The sequence below is a fragment of the Pleurodeles waltl genome, chromosome 5 (assembly GCF_031143425.1).
Source record: "Pleurodeles waltl isolate 20211129_DDA chromosome 5, aPleWal1.hap1.20221129, whole genome shotgun sequence".
Classification (NCBI taxonomy): Eukaryota; Metazoa; Chordata; class Amphibia; order Caudata; family Salamandridae; genus Pleurodeles; species Pleurodeles waltl.
In genome coordinates this window covers 1586193822-1586208353 of record NC_090444.1, presented here as the reverse complement: position 1 = coordinate 1586208353, position 14532 = coordinate 1586193822, and the positions used below count along the sequence as shown (strand labels likewise).

At 41.5% G+C, this 14532-nt stretch overlaps 1 protein-coding gene across 6 annotated transcripts in view; it reads left to right on the top strand.

The window, feature by feature from the left end:
* Positions 1 to 14532, top strand: part of KIDINS220 (kinase D interacting substrate 220) — a 987486-nt gene that overhangs the window by 298847 nt on the left and 674107 nt on the right. For all 6 annotated transcript variants that reach the window (XM_069235892.1, XM_069235890.1, XM_069235888.1 and 3 more), the window contains exon 10: positions 11631 to 11729. In XM_069235892.1, the coding sequence (XP_069091993.1) occupies positions 11631 to 11729 (99 nt within the window). The remainder of the gene's footprint in view (positions 1 to 11630; positions 11730 to 14532) is intronic.

The window sequence follows — 14532 nt, the reverse complement described above, 5'->3', positions numbered from 1 at the left end:
AGTCACCAAGTTGCATCAAACTTCACTCAACATGATAGTCATAGCACCAACATGGGCACATCAACCGTGGTACACAACATTATTAGATCTGTCAGTAGTACCACACACCAAACTCCCATCCAGACCAGAACCGTTGACACAAAACAGAGGCCAAATCAGGCATCCAAATCCGAGCACCCTCAATCTAGCAATTTAGCTCCTGAAGTCATAGAGTTTGGATATTTACAACTCCCATCAGAATGTATGGAAGTTATTAAGCAAGCAAGAAAACCTACTACTAGACAGTGCTATGCACACAAATGGAAAACATTTGTATATTACTGTCAATCTAAAAACATAGACCCTCTTACAGCATCAATACAAGATATTGTATGCAAAATACAAAACATAGCTCTATATTTAGAGTTCCTGTCATTAAAGCTTTCATGGAAGGTTTAAAACGCATCATTCCACCCAGAACTCCACCAGTTCCTTCTTGGAATCTAAATATAGTGCTTACAAGACTTATGGGACCTCCATTTGAGCCTATGCACTCGTGTGAAATTCAATTTCTAACATGGAAAGTTGCCTTCCTAGTGGCAATTACTTCCTTACGAAGAGTAAGTGAAATCCAAGCCTTTACTCTTGAAGAACCTTGCTTCCAAGTGCACAAACATAAGGTTGTACTAAAAACAAATCCTAAATTTATACCTAAAGTTGTGCCACCATTTCATATAAATCAAACGGTGGAACTGCCAGTCTTCTTCCCACAGCCAGATTCTGTGGCAGAAAGAGCTCTACATACATTAGACATCAAAAGAGCTTTAATGTACTAATGAGACAGAACTAAACCATTTAGAAAGACTAAACCACTATTTGTAGCTTTCCAAAAACCTCATACAGGTAACCCTATATCAAAACAAGGCTTAGCACGATGGATTGTAAGGTGCATCCAAACATGCTATATTAAAGCAAAAAGACAGCTTTTAGTTACTCCCAAAGCACATTGTACAAGGGAAAAAGGTGCAACAATGGCTTATATATATATATATATATATATATATATATATATATATATATATATATATATATATATATATATATAAATATTTATGGAAAATGTCACTTACCCAGTGTACATCTGTTCATGGCATGTTCTGCTGCAGATTCGTCTACATAGATATATCTATCTAGATCTATATTTATATAGATCTATATATTTTTGTAGTAGTTGTATGGGTTCCTTGGGGGCCATATTGCCCCCACAGTCTTTTTTTATTTTTTATTTAGCCCCTCAAAGGGGGGAGGGGCGCGATCGCGCCCCCCTAGGGGACGTCTACCTTGAATAAGGCCCATTTGCTGAGGGGGCCGACACCCCCAAGATCCCACTCCCCTACCCCCTCCTCGAATGAAATCCCTGGTGTCTAGTGGGGTTTCCTGGCCCTCGGTTGTGACCCGCACCAGGGAGGTAGTGTGGCCGATGCCCGCACTAAACGGGTTAAATTTGGTATATTCCACAAGCTTTGCACCATTATCAGGGCCACTGGAAAAACAAGGTTCTGCAGTCAAAGAGTTTTCCACATAGACATGCGTTTTCTGCATTTGCAAAATATTCCTCTATCTGCTGCATAATTTGTAGATGTCAACAAAAATGTTTATTTCTTTCACTAACAAATCAAAAGTTGCTAAACACACCTCGCTGCTCTACATATGATACAGAGCAGTGGCAGACACTTTGCAAGGGTTAATGGGCAACCTTTCAGTTACTGAATGCTGTATTGAGAGTAAAATTGGTTCTGTTAAGTTGAAACATTTAAATAGACCATATTATTATCATCATCAGTCGATGAAATGGAGAATGGCTTTTATCTGCAGCATGACAAAATTCTGAAAGAATTAAATATTATTCAAAAGAGGTGGACATTACACAAGCTTCTTTGTTATGAAAATGCTTTGCTTCATTATTCAAGCTCATTCTTGTTACACCACAGGCACTATTTTCAGAACAGCAGATATTTCAAGTGGCTATGAGTATAGAACATTCCCAAACATTCTACTTTTCTTCCCGAGGTCTTTTGTCTTGAATCTTATACCGCAAGGGAGACACGTCTATTATATATATCTAAAGTAAATTACTGTTCTTGATGGAAAGAGGTGATTCTAGGAGTCCAAGGAATAAAAGCAAAATTGAATATCAAGTCTTCAGTATAATTGTAATATGTAGAATAAAATAAGTTTACTTTTCATCACCTGAAGTATGTAAATGCACACATCTTTATCCAAAGTGAAACAGTAACTATTTTTCACAAATTGTTTTACTTTGGACATTAGAAGGTATAATAAAATTGTGTCCCTTACTTCCCTAAAAGGAAAAAAAACATTATTTATTGGTGATTAACAGTTTCAGCAGGATCTGGTAAGTTTGCCTTGATGTAGTTCTTGAAAAGTGTTTGTGTTTCACATAGTGTTAGAAACCCATTGTATGTTGTTAGAAATGGGGTCTTTAGTTGGCGGAGGTATACACCCTTGTCCAAGTAGAGACCACAGTCCTAGTCAGAGTAAGTCACACACAATCCAAATTATCTTGTGCCCACCCTCTGGTAGCTGGGCGCTGAGCAGTCAGGCCTAACTTAAAAGGAAATCTATAAAGTATTTCTGCAATAAATCATACAGTAACACAGTGAAAACACCACAAAAATACACCACACAGGTTTAGAAAAATATTTTATATTTATCTGAATAAAATAAGGTCAAAACAATAAAGATTCAATAACACAAGTTGAAATATCACTTTTGCAGGTTTCAAAAGAGTCTTAAATCTTAGAAATCGACAGTTGTCTCTTGAGTACGCAAAGTACCTGGTTTGCGCCAAAATTAACACGCACGGAGACCGCAGAGGAGGAGATGCGTGGAAAAATAAGGTGTGCGTTGCACAGACGTTGCTTCGTTTCTTTCAACGCTGCAAGGGGCTTGCATCGTTTTTTGGCGCACATTCTTGGTTCCTCACTGCGATGCGGGGATCTTTTTGACACCCAGGGACGAAGCAGGTAAATCCTGGGCGCACTGGAAGAAGTCACAGGCATTACGTCAATCAGGGAGGGTGATGCTTAAAATTTTCTGTCGCACGGCAGGCACTGCGTCAATTTTCACCCGGGGTATTGGCTGCGTCGTTCCGGTTCGGCTGAGTGTCGATCCGGTAAGGTAGTGCGTTTAATTTTCTGTTGCAAGTCAGGCGCTGCGTCGAATTTCCACTCAGGAAGTCGGTCTGCGTCGTTCTGGTTCGGCTGTGCAGCGATTTCTCAGTCACAAAGCAGGCTGTGTGTCGTTTCCGGTAGGCTGTGCGTTACTTTTTGGTGCACAGGGAATTTCCTGAAGAGATTAAGGGGGTCATTACAACCTCGACGGTCTTTTAACAAGACCGCCGAGGGACCGACGTGCGGAAGACCTCCAGTAGTGGCGATTTGCCGCTCGGCGTATTATGACCGTTGGCTGCCCTCTGTCGTTTTTCAGACGGAGAGCCACCAACAGCCATACTGCGGGTGGCGGGGAAGTGGAGGTTGCTCCACGCCAACAGAACACCGCCCAGCGAATCACGTCCTGTGATTCTTCGCGGCGGTGTTCTGTTGGCGGTGTGGCGTCGGCGGAGCTGCCCCCATGGCTCCCGTCCCCTCCCGGCGGATCGACGGAACAGGTAAGTCGATCGTCCGTTAGGGGAGGGGGGTGTTGTGTGGGTGCATGGGGGTGTGCATCTGTGTATGTAGAGGGGGTGTGTGAGTGCGTGTATGCTTGCGGGGGTGTTGCGTGTTTTGGGAATGAGTGCGTGTATGTCTGTAGGTATGACTGTATGGATGTGTACCTGTATGTTTCAATGTGGGTGTGCGTGTCTGACTGTGTGTGTGGATGTTGGCATGTATGTCGGTGTGTGTGCGTGTATGTGTGTTGGTGGTGTCTGCGTGCGTGTCGGGTGTGTATGTGTAAGGTAATGTCGGGGTCGGGGTGGGGAGGGGGGCCCTGCCACCTTTGGAGGGGTGGGGGAGACCCCTATCAGTGCCAGTGAAGGAATTTCCTGCCACTGATAGTGCTTACCGCCATGGATTTCATGGCGGTTCCTACCGCTGGAAATCCACTGCGGTAAGCCGGGTCAAAATACTGGCGGCGGTATTGTGACGGCCGCCGGGCTGGAGACCCTGGCGGGCGGAAACGGAGAAAGCGGCGGATGACCATGGCGGTAACCGCCATGGTCATAATACTAAAAAAAAAGACCGCCAGCCTGTTGGCGGTCTTACCGCCGCTTTAACACCGTCCGCCAGGGTTGTAATGACCCCCTAAGTCTTTTTTGCCCTGTGAAAACATGAGGGATGCTCAATCCAAGCCATTGGAGAGCACTTCTCAGCAAAGTCAGAGGTCAGCAGGGCAGGAGTCCTTTGGGCAGCTAGGCAGTTCTTCTTGATAGGTTGCAGGTTCAGGTCCAGAAGTGTCTGAGTTAGTGGGACCTAGTTTATATACTCAAAAATGCATTTGAAGTGGGGGAGACTTCAAAGAGTGGTTTTGAAGCGCACAAGTTCCCCTTTCGGTACAGGTCTGCCTGCCAGGGTCCCAGAAGGAGGTTTGGCAGTCCATTGTGTAAGGGCAGGCCACTAGCCTTTGAAATGTAAGTGATGAGTGCAGGTGCGACTGAGTGTCCTATGTTTGTGGTTGTCTGGGTGAAATGCACAAGGAAGCTGTCAACCAACTCAACTCAGATGTTGATTGGAGTTAGGCTGTAAGGCACAGATGGATTTTAAGTGCAGAGAAGTGCTCACTTTCTAAAAGTGGCATTTCTAAAATAGTAATATGTTAGACCTGGCAGCTTTTTGGCGTGTTTCCCCTGTCTTTTTGCCTTCTGACCTCCTGTTTTTATGGTTTACTGGACTCTGTTTTTGCTGGTTTATTGTCTCTGCGCATTTTACCACTGCTGATTAGTGCTAAAGTGCACTTGCTCCCTTAGGTAAATTGTACTGTTGATTGGTTTATCCATAATTGGCATAGTTAATTTACTGGTAAGTACCTAGTAAAGTGCCCCAAAGGTGCCAAGGGTCTGTAAATCAAATGCTACTACTGGGCCTGCAGCACAGATTGTGCCACCCACATAAATAGCCTTGGAAACATGGCTCTGACCTGCCACTGTAGTGTCTGTGTGGGTAGTTTTAAATTGCCAATTCGGCCTGGCAAGCGCACCCGCTTGCCAGGCCCAAACCATCCCCTTTTGTACATGTAAGGCACCCCTAAAGTAGGCCCTAGGTAGCCCCATGGGCAGGGTGCATTGTATTTAAAAGGTAGGACATGTACTGGTGTGTTTTACATGTCCTAACAGTGAAATACTGCCAAACTTGGGTTTCACTGTTGCAAGGCCTATCTCTCTCATAGGTAAACATTAGGGCTACCTTTAAATCACTTTAAAGCACAGCTTCCCTTTGAGAGCATATAGAAATAAGGAGTTTAGGGTCTCTGAACTCACAATTTAAAAATACATCTTTTAATGAAGTTGGTTTTTGGATTGTGAGTTTGAAAAGGCCACTTTTAGAAAGTAGGGATTTCCTTGCTTAAACCATTCTGTGATTTTGCCTGTTTGTGGATTCCCCGTCTGGGTCAGTGTGCAAGTTGAGCTGTTTACACCTGTCCTCTGATGAGCCATCTGTGCTACAGTGGAGGGAGGAGTGGTCGCTTGCACCTGAAAGGACTGTGCCTGCCTTCACACAGTGCAGTCTCCAACCCCATGGTGTGTGTCTGGGGCCTGGCCTGGACAAGGAAAAATCTTGCAAACACTTGAGACTTTGCTTTTAAGTTTGCCAACTTCAAGGGCAGAAAGGGATATAAGAAGAGGACCCAAAACCCCAGACATTTAGGATCTTTCTGGAATCAAGAGGAACCTCTGCCCAGGAGAAGAGAAGAGCTGAAGGAGGAGTACTGCCCCTTTGTGGTGTTGCTTTGTTGGACTGGCCTGCAGTTACTGCTTCTGCCTGAAAGGAGTGCAAAGGGTGAACTTTGCTGTGTGTCCTGCATCAGAAAGTTCTAAAAGGGCTTGGAGTAGAGGTTACCTCCTCTTTGAAGACTCGGGGACACCAAAGACTTCAATTTCCTCGACCTGCAGCACTGGGAACTGTGTTTTGTGCTGTTCAAGAGGAGAAACCACTGCGACGCTGCCAATGATGCCACTGGCCTGCACCGTGACTTGTTGACGCCGCACGGAGCCGCGCTGGTCTTGTTTTATATAGATAAATATTGGCTATTTTTCTAAAACTGGTGTGGTGTCCTTTTGTAGTGTTTTCACTTATTACTGTGTGTTATGGGCAAATGCTTTACACATTGCTTCTCAGATAAGCCTGACTGCTCATGCCAAGCTACTAAGGGGGTGAGTAGGGGTTATCTGAGCGGGTATCTCCCTGAACCTGACTAGAGTGAGGGTCCCTACTTGGACAGAGTGCAAACCGGCTGCCAACTAGAGACCCCATTTCTAACATAACATAAAATCCAACCTCACCAATAAGCAGGATTTTCTATTACCATTCTGGCCATGCTAAATATGACCTGGTTACCCCTTTCTGATCAGAATCTACCATTCAAACAGTATATGAAGGTAGCCCTAATGCTATCCTATGAAAGGAGCATACCTCACAGTAGTAGAAAACGAATTTAGGAGTTTTCCACTACCAGGACATATAAAACACATTTACATGTCCTTCCTTTCACCTACATAGCACCCTGCCTATGGGTTACCTAGGGCCTACCTTAGGGGTGACTTACATGTAAAAAAAGGGGAGGTTAAGGCTTGGTGAGTACTTTTAAATATCAAGTCGAAGCAATGTCTCTACTGAAGTAGTTACCACTTATCATGGTGTGATCAGGAAGGCTGCTGGCCTTATGAAATGACCACATAGGAGCTGTAGTCCAGCTTCCTGACTGAGGTTCTCCACTCCTCCTCTGCTACATCTGAACCTTTGCTGCCATTTAACAAGGCTTTGTCGGAGCTGGTTCTGGATCTGTGGCGGAAGCCTGTGTCTACCACTGGTGTTTACAAGGTTTTTGCCAGACGGTATAGGGCTGCGCCGGGTGACCCCCCAATTCCTTAGCCAGCATCCAATGCTTGAGAGTCTGGTAGTATGGGCTTCCTCTTCTTCTAAAACGGGTCCTGGTTCCTTCCCTACAATGCCTGAAGATAGGGAATCGAAACGCATGGAACAGACTGCTAAGAAGGTGTTTTCATCATGTAGCATGGCTTTGAAATCTGTTAATGCTACATGTGTGTTGGGCAGATATATCCATGTACTGATGGACTCAGCTAAGGAGGTGGTCCCAAGCTGCCGCAAGATGTGCAGGAACCTTTTAAGGAGCTGCTGCAGGACAGTCAGGTAGCTGCTAAACAAGTCATCCAATTGGGCCTCGACACAGCGGGCTCTGTTGCCAAAGCCATGGGTGCATCGGTGGCTAGCAGGAGACATGCGTGGCTTAGAGGATCGGGGTTTTCCCCTGATGTACAATCCACCTTGATAGATCTCCCATTTGACGGGTCCACACTGTTTGGAGAGAAAGCTGACTCAGTTTGAAAGATTCAAGGGGTGCAAAGCCATGGCTAATCTTTAGGTCTCCAGTCACTCTCCTCGACCTATAGACCTTTTCGTAGGTTTGGGGGTTTGGCTGCAGCTCCTCCTTTTGTGGAAAGCAGCAGTTCCAGGGTCAACAGTCTGCCAACCCCCTTTATAGGTAATACAGAGTTCATGGGAGACTTAGGCAATGTGGTGCCGCCCAGCAACCTCGCTCCTCTTCTTCCTCAACTGGAACCTTTCAGGAAAGCAGCCCTAGTTCTCTCCCCTTTCAGCAGCATGTGTTACCTAGGGGGTTAGGTGGTGTTAATTCATTTTCTTCAAGAATGGATAGCAATAACACTGGACTCTTGGATGTTAAGCATTGTGGAAAATGGTTATGCCTTTCCCTTTCAGGAGTTTCCCCCTCCCTTCCCTCCTAAGCGTACTTTTTGTTCAGAAGATCATCTGCTGTTGCTTCAGCCGGAGCCACAAGATCTGCTTTTAAAGGCCTCAGTGGAGTTGGTTCCGGACCAGGAAAAGGGTCAGGGATGTTACTCAGTGTGCCAGTGACAAAAACTATTTGTCAGCATACAGAGAAAGCCTCTGAAACTCAGCATTTAGCTGCTTATAATGTCTGCAGCCAGGACACGTAAAGGGTAAAAAAAAGATTAACATCTGCCATAGTTCATCTTCGTACAGTGTACACTGTTGTATGAGGCTGACGGTGGGTAGCCCCTGCTCTCTACAGATGCAGGTAACTTTAAATTAAATCGCAATATGTTGTCTCATTGCGAGAACATTTGAACAAAAAGTAGCACTTACTTTAGCACTTCATTTGCCCCCTAAACTTCGAACTGGCACAGCCAAAATCTTGTCCCCTGTCCGATCACCACTAGTGTATCTAATTTCTAAGCTAAATACTTTACCACATTATTTTGCACTTATTATCCAACTGATAAATTGTTTATCCTTTTTTCCCTTACTGCAAAAAACTTTCAAAATTATTTTGCTTGATATAAAGTATGAAACAAGCACCTAAAAGTATGCGTATAGATTTACCTTATTTGTTTCAGAAAAACATTTCTGTAATTTGCCCACTCTTGTTTACTGTACAAGTCACCAGAACTTCTAAGCAGAGTGCTCCATTGTTTGGGGCTACTATACCTATTTGACCACAACAGCTCGAAGCGAGGAGAACGTTGTGTTAAGTGTGAAGCAGGGACATAGAGAAATCTAATATACTTGGTCCATTGCTGCTCTGTATAGTGCTAAAAATCTTTTAGTGCTATCTCATTTGGCGGTATGGACCCTTTGATCCTGCTGAATCATGGTGCTCTATTTACTACCCTTCCCTTTAGGCACAGTTTCCCGTGTTACTCACGGATATCAAACAGTCATGTGTAATGACAAAGTAGTTCTGAGTACAAACTTGTTTTGCTTTTTGCACTTTAGAATTTCATGCACTAGCTGCAGATTTCGTCACAGACTACTGTGTGCATATACTCCTGTCATAAAGGACAGTGACCACTTAGTGCCTATGTTCTGAAATGGCAGCTCTCTTAAATGCAGCTCTTGTAGTTTTTTGAGGGATTTTCCAAGTAGTAGTACTGTTCTTCTTCATCACTGTTTGTAGCAATGCTTGTCTAATGATTGAAGAGTTTAGAAGGCCGTTATCTTGCATAACACTGCCTGTGACTATTCAATCATATTCTGTCTTTATGTCCCGACAGCTGTACAGTTCAGTCAGTGATATCTTAAAGCAGTAGCATTCGGTCACTGATATCCTCTAACAATACACTAAGCCCCTTAAATAAATAATACTCTTGTATGAAAAAGATGTCTACATATTATTTACTAAGTCATGATTTGCCATGTGTTTTATGGTGATGGGTTTACTCTTTCAATGGTCTCATCTTTAGCTGGCAGACTGATCTCTGCTGTCTTGTACGCAGCTTTGGACACATATTTTATTCATTTAAAATGTACAATCTCACTAATATAGTTAATAAAATAGTTCTGATTTAAAGGCAGTCATAAAATACAAAGAAGCCATAAGATATGCAAGTTTTAACAATGACTTCAGTAACTTATCAGATATTTAATGATTTATAGAAATGTCTGTAAAACAATTCCATGAAGTGTTAATTTAAATATTTGAAATACAAAAAAAACTCCAGATCAAGAAAGAAAAAAGTGGGTTGGTTGAAACAAATATACACATGCTGGTGAGTAATTGTTGATGTATATGAATCTATGGTTTGTCGTGTTGCCAGAGTTGACACTATGTAGTTCTACAGGGGTGTGGAGTTTTACAGAATATCTTCTTGTCAATGGGACGGGTTGCTTCATAAATATGCCTGTCCTGTGAAAAAATCCACTTCTTCCTTTGTTGCCATACAATTTGGCCACAAATTATAGCAGCAATCTCGTTATATAAGAGCTCTGATATTAGGTTCTCTGATTATGCCAGAGCTCATACTGTTGTAGGGTTTGAATACTATCAATTCCTTTACTTTGGCGCCTTTCAAAAGATCTACATGCTGAGGCTGGAGTTAGGGGTAAGCAATAGTTCTAGCGTTGGAATGCCATTTTGAGTCTGTGCAAACCTACTAACTTGCATGTTTTAGAGGTTTTCACCAGCTCTTCTGTATACTTTTCCCATATCCTACAGAGGAAGGTAAAAACATTTCTCATGAAAGAGCAGAAGTAAAACTTCTTTCAAGGTTGGGAAAAAGTGATTGAAGGGAAAGTGAACTAGTAAACGCTCAACAGATTTCCACATGAGCAGATAAACACATGCATATTTGCTCATGCAAAAATGCAGTTCAAAAACATTTTCTAGAAGTATGACTTTCTGGCATACTTCTGTAAATTCTTGTGGATTCATGAAAGCCATAAACCTGCACTAATGCAAGGACATATACTATCTGTGCACTTGTGTGGTTTTCTTTTAAGAATTGGGCCCCTAATTGGGCATCCAAGAGCTTCTTTTTCTTTAAATAAAAATAATGTATCTCTCTCCATTTATCGCCTGGCTTCACTGTGAGTGACAGCATTCTACTTTTTCACAAGGAGCTTATTGGCACATGAAATAGTTTTGTTTAACTACCCTGAACTTCTGTGGCAAAGTGTGTTTTTTGAGACCAAACCTATTTTTGCTTTTTGCCTATGTTTGTTACGATGGGGAGGGTCTAGCCACTCCCACACCAATAGAGTTTTACAAAAAACGTGTGAAAATGTGAAAACAAGACAAACATTGACAAAATCAAAAGGCTGATCACCAATGGCAGGCCTGTTGGCTTTGCCAGTGCTTGTTTATTTTCATGTTTTCCATAATTTTGTAAGGAACTGGTTACACTGCTTTTTCCATTATGAAGATGTTTTGGGAAATATTAGCATGCAGCAGCATATTTTACTGAATGATGCTTAAAAAAATAGTAACTAAATTTCACAGTAGTTTAGCATTTGTTTCCTAGTTACATTTTTGTGAACATTTTATTTTGAAAGTAAAGAATCAAAAATCTTGCTTTCTGGCTTCTGCAAATATTTGCATCAAACCAGAGAGCATGCTGGGAGTACTATATGTAGCCTCATATATTTAAACTTTGCAAATGTTTATACACATTTTTTTTAGTGGAACCGCTGTCACTAGTGCAGTCCAAGCTTACAATGTTTTCTTGGAGTACTCACCCGAATAATGAAGACTTTGCATTAAGGAACCATAAATATAAGTTTGAACAGCATTAACATATGGGCACAAATATGATCTGAACCATAATGTGGTACTGTAAACTGACAGCCAAAGGGTTTGTGCTGCAGGGGATGGGGCCCACTTGTCCTAAGAACACAATAAACATGAAAACTTGTTGTTCTTGACCCCAGACGATATGTCCTGGTCATCGGCTATAGGAATTCCACACCCCTGGTTCTAACGGAATATACTAATTGTTTGAAATAATGCTATTTCTGGTTTGCTTTTCTTAATAATGAATAATCTACCACATTAGGAAAATATATTTATGTTTTTGAAAGTGTTTAGTGGTAACTTACTTTTATCATAAATACTTATCTTCTTTTATAATTTTCCAGGATAATAAAACTGCTTTGTACTGGGCTGTTGAGAAAGGAAATGCTACCATGGTGCGGGACATCTTACAGTGTAACCCTGAAACGGAGACGTGTACAAAGGTAAAGCTTGAGCAACAATGCTGCAAGCTGGTGTTATTTTCTTTTTCTTTTTTTTTTTGTAGCTAGTATGACAAATTTGATACACAATGTTTTGCACTAATTTCAATCACCGTACACTAGACTGCTTTTGCAGTCTTCCGAATACTTGAATTGTCTACTTACATAAACTGTGTTTCGTTTTTCAGTTTTTTCTAGTATGGTATTTTGTTATCAGTAGCTGCACTTTAAAGCCTGCTTACACATGATTTATCAGGGTTCAGTGGTCCTTTATGGAATCCAAACACCTACATTTTTGTTATTTTTCTAGACTTTTGGGCTTTTATTTTTCTTTCATATGTAAGTAGTATGACTTTTACTGTAGAATTTATTTAATCTGGTCTGGGCGGCAGTTTTTCCTATATTTTTAATCTAGTAATAAAGGTTTTGACCATTTATGTATCTGGCTAAGTAGTCCTCTCTTTGTCCTGATTAGCACAGTTTACAGAACTATCTTGAAACTTGTTCTAGTGCCCCTGAATTAATTCTGTTGCTGATCTGGTCTGTTGCGTATATTCGCCTTAAATGCATCCAAGAAAATTTTCCTTTCTGACTTATGTAAGTTCAATTCAAAGGGCCAGATGTATCAAACAGTTTTGCGATTGCAAAAAATGCATTTTTGGTATGTACCAAATACAATTTGCGATTCAGTAACTTGTTACCGAATCACAAATTGGATTTGCGACTACATACCAAATCGGTATTAGGAAGGGGATGGTGTCAAGGGCGTCTCTTCCTAAAACTGAATCGCAGAGGTATGTACGATTGTTTTGTGACCGTGAATGCAGTCGCAAAACAATCGCAGTTACCACCAATTTCAAATTGGTGGTAACCCATTCACAAAGGGGGAAGGGGTCCACAAGGGACCCTTTCTCCTTTGTGAATGCATGCAAAAACATGTTTTAAGAGCAGGCAGTTGCCCCACAGACCACTGCCTACACTTAAAAAATGAAAAGAAAAGGTTTTTTTTTTTTTTTAAATGCGCCCCGTTTTCCTTTAAGGAAAACAGGCTGCATTTTAAAAAAAAAAGATTGCTTCATCTAAAAGCACTCACAGACATGGTGGTCTGATGAGCCCAGCAGGCCACCATCCCTATGATTGTAGCCATTTGCAGTGGGTCGCAAATTGCAACCTACCTCATGAATATTAATGAGGTAGGTCCATTTGCTAGCCCTTGCGAATCGCTATATGAAACTCCTGGAGTTTCATACATTCCAATAGCGAATACTTAATTGCAATTCACAAAAAAACACAATTTGGTAATCGCCATTGAGAAACTTGTTACATCTTGCCCAAAATCCTTTATAAATGTATTCATGTCAATTACCCACTCATTGTTGAACAGCAGTTTATTCATTTTCCAGCCACATTTTCTAATCCAGATCATAGGTATCAGAAACATAAGCTCTCTTGCAGAATGATCTGAGAACCTGTTTGGAATTGGAGATTGTGCTGACAGTAATGAAAAAATTATCAGCCCTGTCTGCTGTTTCAAATCCTACCGAAATAAAAGTAAATTGCATGGTGTTAGGATTTTGATCTCTTTAGTTACCTGTCAGATCTAGCACCTGCTTATATGAAATTATAAAATGCCAACGTTGTGCTTACTAAATTTACGATTTTGATTAGAGTCCAATCTCAGATCATGAAGAAAGTAAAAATTTGCCTGTAAAATATGGAGATATAAATAAGTAAATTATTAAGTAGTTGTGGGTTGCTCACAATAGGGCCATAGAAACAAGTGACAGTAAAAATTTCTCTCACACCTATAGGTTAACCCAAATCCACCTTCCATTGACAGCTACCCCAGTTGGTATAATTTTACTGTTGAGGTGTTTCAAGATCATAATGGCTACCCTTCTGTGAGCTGCTTCAGTTGTTGAAAATTGACTATGTTCCCTTTAATTTAACCTTGTTTATTTTGAATCTAAACCAGTGTGCATCCCCTTCATAGTAGAGGGATTATGATTCAAGATTAATTTTTCCATTAATTTTTCCATATGCCAGTTATTGAGACAGTTAACATTAAGTGACAATATTTGAAGATCCAACGTACTGAACTACAGGTTAATAACCAACAAACTTTGCTCTAATAGTTTGAACATGTGCTTCTGAGATCAAAAATGACTTTAGAACCATTCCTTTCAGTAATCATCTCTTTCTTTTAGATTATGGTCATTTTTAGGTCGAGCATTCAAGGCCTCTTGTATATACTTTAGTATATACTTCTATACTTCTTTGTGGAGTCTCTGCTTTTTCACTGGTTTGTTTCAGTGTCCTTAAAAAATCCTTGCTTGCTAGTGGTCAATCCTTGCTCTTTGTCCCACCTTTTCCATAGTTGTACACTCCCCTGGAGCATGGCCATAGTACTTGTACCCTCCCACTTGTGCCTATGAAGCATGTGCTTAGGGATTACTTTGTTCAAAGGCTAATAGCATTTGACCAGAGCGCTGGATGCTTCAGTGGCCCCAGTCTGTTTCTGTTAACAGGGCTCTAGTCTATTACTTACTTTTCATCTGCAGTGATGTGTGACTTTGTTTATTCCATTCATTACTCTCCCTCGCACATTTTCTGTTCTTGCATTACAAATGCTTGTTCCTTTTGTCTGTCTCTGCGAGCTCTCAGCAGCGCTTTGAACCGGCTGCTTATGTCAACTGTTTTACTTTTACTTTTTATTTTCAGTTTGTGGCAAGAAAACGCTAATAGCTGAAACTCGAGCGAACACGAGAGCTATTGCAGTTCAAATGCTTGTTTATCAGTGCCAACA